This window comes from Apis dorsata, unplaced genomic scaffold (assembly GCF_000469605.1).
Source record: "Apis dorsata unplaced genomic scaffold, Apis dorsata 1.3 scaffold_502, whole genome shotgun sequence".
NCBI classification, from domain to species: domain Eukaryota; kingdom Metazoa; phylum Arthropoda; class Insecta; order Hymenoptera; family Apidae; genus Apis; species Apis dorsata.
The window spans coordinates 502,765-507,623 of record NW_006263732.1 but is presented as its reverse complement, the minus strand read 5'-3'; the positions used below and the strand labels follow the sequence as shown (position 1 = coordinate 507,623).

General features: G+C 24.4%; 2 protein-coding genes across 2 annotated transcripts in view; one reads left to right on the top strand and one right to left on the bottom strand.

Moving 5' to 3' along the window:
• LOC102672815 (ras-related protein Rab-5B-like) overlaps window positions 1–1,535 on the bottom strand; it is a 7,084-nt gene extending 5,549 nt beyond the window's left edge. Inside the window, exon 1 of the mRNA XM_006620334.2 lies at window positions 1,442–1,535. Within this exon, the coding sequence (XP_006620397.1) occupies window positions 1,442–1,535 (94 nt within the window). The remainder of the gene's footprint in view (window positions 1–1,441) is intronic.
• Window positions 1,536–3,885: 2,350 nt separating this feature from the next.
• LOC102671629 overlaps window positions 3,886–4,859 on the top strand; it is a 4,337-nt gene continuing 3,363 nt past the window's right edge. The window contains exons 1-2 of the mRNA XM_006620325.1: window positions 3,886–4,298; window positions 4,521–4,742. Of these exons, the coding sequence (XP_006620388.1) occupies window positions 4,197–4,298; window positions 4,521–4,742 (324 nt within the window). The 5' untranslated portion in view covers window positions 3,886–4,196. The remainder of the gene's footprint in view (window positions 4,299–4,520; window positions 4,743–4,859) is intronic.

Below are 4,859 nucleotides of genomic sequence, written 5' to 3'. Positions count from 1 at the left end.
TATATATATTGTAACATTTGTATTAAAACTAAAATTATATTATAATAATTTAAAAATAATTAAAATATTAATTTTGTTTTATTATTTTTAATAATTTCCATTATATACTTCATAAACAAACAGCAACACAAATTATGTTATTTTTTTCATTTTATTTTCTTTTTTTTTTTACAATATAAGAAATTTTTTATAAAATATTTAAAATTTATTCATAGCTTTGTTACAATTTACAAAAATATATAAAAATATTAAAAACACATTTCTATATTCACAAAAATCCTAATATCTATAGGAACATAAAATTTATATATATTTGATTTTTTATATAAATTATTAGAATAATAAAGTTTTATGTATAAATTGTTAGAACAATTTTTAAATTGGATTTTAAATTATAATATTATTTAAATTTCAAAATAATTTATAATTTTTAATATTTAAATAAACCTCTAAATCTCAGTAGATAAATGTCTAATTATAGTGAAAGTCCATATAAATAGATAAGACTTTCATTTATATACTCAGTAATCAACATTTAACTAAATCTTTTAAGTTGAATAATATGAATTGACAAATGTATAATAAATCATAAATTTCTTTTATAAAATTTAAAGTTTTCAATGAAATATATAAAAATTTATAAAAGTTTTTTAAGATTAACATATAAATTTTTAAAAAAATTTATATTAAATTTATATTTATAAAAAATAAAAATTTAAAAAATATAAATATTAATATAATATTTTGATAAGAGTAAAAGATTTAAAAAAAATTATATTATACTGCAAAAAAAGAAAATAAATATATTTTTATAATTGTAAAATTCAGATTTTTAAAACAAGTATCAGAAATATTAAATAGTAAAGTTTTTTATATTATAAAAAAGGAAACTATTATTAAAATAAAACATAAATAAATTAAATACTTTATCAATTTCTAATTTTGTAATTTAACTTCCTACTATTATATTCTATATAAAATAATTTAAAATTATTTAAAAGAATTAAAATAAATTATAAAAGATTAATTTTATATGTATTACATATAAATTCATTTAAAAAAGACTAAAAGAAGAAACGCTAAAATAAAATAAAAAAATATTTTTGCATATTTTGTAATGAAAATAAACTGATAAGTATTAAGTCGCGATCACATTGTGAAACATATGAAACTGATGAATTTAATAAAAAGTAGATAATTGACTTGCACAAATGCATACGTAAAATTTGATAGCTACTCTGTTGCAATTATTTTCTATGAGTCACTTACAAACGAAAAACACAATAAGTAAAACCAACGAAAAATAATAGTATATGTAATTTAACCCATTAAAATGAAGACTTTGTTAATTACATTATCCAATTAGTCGCGAAGCGAGTTTGGACGAATTAAACAGTCTGTTGTTTTGCGATAATGTTACGATTGATAAAACCAAATAAACTCTCTAAATGATAATGTGTAGTCTGTTTTAATGAAGAATGAACAGTGAGAATTGGTAACACGATGACTAAACGCAGCAACTTCACGGTAATCATGAGATTCGCGTAACTTGCGGCGATGAAAAGGAAACAGGTCCGCATCGCGCGAGCCCGTCCGGGTACAGGCTATCAAAAAAATGTTCTTAGAGAACAAATTAAATGAAAAACATACACATATATACACAATGTATTCTTGTACTTAAAACAAAATGAAGCTACGTCAAACTTGCATACTTACAAACTCACCCCAAACTTATCTACGTAACCAACACCTCATAACCTTCGACAAAATAGCATTATTGAAAAATCACAAGAAACCGTTAAAGCGGTGCATAGGGACTGAGAAAGAAAGAAACCGATAAGGACAGACAGAATTCTGTGTACGCGCGCGCAAATTCTCTTTCTCTTTCTCTCTTATGGACACATGTAGATGTTCACATAGATGTTTCTTTCTTTGTTGCGCTTATTAATACTCTATCTTTTTTTCTCTTATTTGCTTATTCGCTTAATTTACGTTTCGTTAGTTCGCTTACCACTATCCCACCCCCTTATTCTATCTCTTTCTCATTCATTTATTCATTTGCAATATTTCTTTCACTCACTCTTACTTTATCTTTCTCTCTTGAACTCGTTCATTCATACTATATCTTTTTCTTTCCCTTTACCTCTCTCTTCAGATAGATAGAGAGGGAGGAAGGGGAAGAGAAGCAAATAAAGGGTGTAAGCGATGCGCCACGATAGTTACAGTTCTGAGTACTTGTCACCGCCCGTGAAACGTCAGCAAGATCTGAAATATCAAGAAGCCAAAGCAATCTACGAACTGAGTAAAACGACAAAAAGAATGCACAGTTTAAAAGAATTGCATATCCTAACAAAAATTTTATCGTTATTCGTGCAATAAAATACACGAGAAAAAACGAATAATATAGACACAGCATTAAGCACATTCTGCGCTTCTCTAGATGACACTATTCATAAACATAATTCTTTCACCCGCGACGGGTTACAAAAAAGAACATTAAAAATGCGTTTCAGCGGTAGCAAGGAAAGGGACACCTGGCAAGATTGAAAACTCAAATTTTCAATGCTTAACCTGCTACGTAAGGAAGCTCGCCGTCGAATAAGAATGCGGCACTAGCTCTTTAGACGGTCGATGAGCGCACAACACCGCGCGACGATGATTAATGTCAATTCACTGCCGCGCGTCAAATACGATCACTTGTCTTCAGTAAATCGGCCCACTAACCGAGCATAGATCGTGCAATCTATATAGAATGTGTACATTTATGACAGCTCCGGTTGGTACACACAGGCAGATACACGACTCTACGAAGCTTGTTGATTTTTTCACATTCCCTTTTTTTCTGTTTGAAGAATATATTTTTACCACTTTTCATAAAATAATAACTGTTCCAAATGACACTTTTTTTTGATAAAATGAATAGTATCAATGTTTTTGTAACCTAATATAACTAAATTTTAAATTAAAGTTGATCGCACTAAAAAGAATTAAGATTTAGATCCGAATCACGCACACGGTACACACAGTACTGCGACACTTTCTTTTACAACGTCAAATCCAACAGTCACGATCACGCAAAACTTTACCACTGATCAATCAATGAGTCAGTCAATTACCAGCTATCGTACGTGAAATTAAGAAGAAATGTTGAACAGATTTCAATCTCAGAAGATCCTTTGAGAGTACCTTTCTTCAATGTCGTTTTCTTTTTCCTCGAATCGGAAATGGCGCATTTCAATGAACACTACAAGAGAACGGCGCCACTGCTGACCAATAATATTATTTTGATTTTATAATACATTCCTCTATATATAGTTAAAAAAAGCACTTATTTATAATTTTAATAACATGATAATTCTTTGTTTTATAACAATAAATCTTAATAAAATAATATGTATATTATTTTAAATTTTTATTTCAAATTTTTTGCATTATAATATTTAAAATATTTAATTATTAAAAATTAAATATCATTTATCAAATTATTGAATATTCAATACAGAACATTTAAAATTTTATAAAAAATTCATTAGAATTTATACTTTTCAATTTGATGTTATATTTAAGATTGTTTGGTTAAATTAAACAAATTATCATAAAAATTTATTATAGATCTAGTAGATTTCTATGTATCTAGCAAATTTTTATGTCTAATTTATTATTTCTATTTTTTACAATCATGCACAATATTTATTTGTACAAGTTTTTTTATAAATAATTATTAAATATAAAATAAATTTTAATTATATAAATTTTAAATAATAAAATTTAATTATAATATTAATTAATTTTTAAATAAAAAACATAAGTATAGGAATTTTATATATAACTATTAGCTACTCTGATTAACTCTGATATAATTGGTTAATTTTAAATATAAAGTTTAGAAATGGCCGCCAAATACTGGTTTTCCGTGAAATGCTATTTCTTATTTATAACTTTGTGAATGTGTTTATATGTGTCAAAAAAACGTGTATGCTTAATATTTTTGGGATGTACAAATAAGAATTATTTATATTGCATATGCATACATATATACATTATTTTATTTTATAAAATATTTCATTGATAAGATAATACTCTAAAATTATATTTGTAATTTACATATAAAAATTTACTTTTTTTGTCAATTTTAATGTTAATTAGATTTATATTAAAATTCAAAATTATATAATTATTAAATTAAATTAAATACAATGGACAAGTATCAACATATAAGAACATTTATATCGGCAGTTTTGGAATATACTAAACATCCTAGTGAAACAACTGCTTCAATTTTACAAAGAAATCTTGGTGTAAGTAATTATTATATATTATTATTTTAAATTTTAAAAATTCTATTTTTCATATTTGTAATCTGTATGAAATTTAAAAATAAATTTTAAAAAAACTTAAAATAGTTAATTTTAAATAAATAATTTTGATGAAATATTTTAATATGTTTAATATTATATAAAATGTTGGAACAAAAAGATTTAGTTAATGTAAAATATTTTTTTACAAAATTTATTTGAAAGGTAATAAGTACATCATTAGATTTGAGTATCTTTGATCCTGGAACCAGCATAGCAGCAGAATTCTATGTTAGTTTGCATGAGCTTATGAATTCTTTAGCATCTAGAACTACTTTAATTTGGAGTACTGTTGATGTTTTACAAAATGCTTGTCGCAATGCTGCAGCAAGACAAGCTCTTATTCACACATATAAATTTGCACCTATATTGGCAAGATTATTAGAGGTATATATTTATATTTATATATTGATATTATATTTATATATATGATAAATGAAATATAATATAATAATATAACATAGAAAATATAGAAATATTTATTTTATTTTATTTTATTTATTT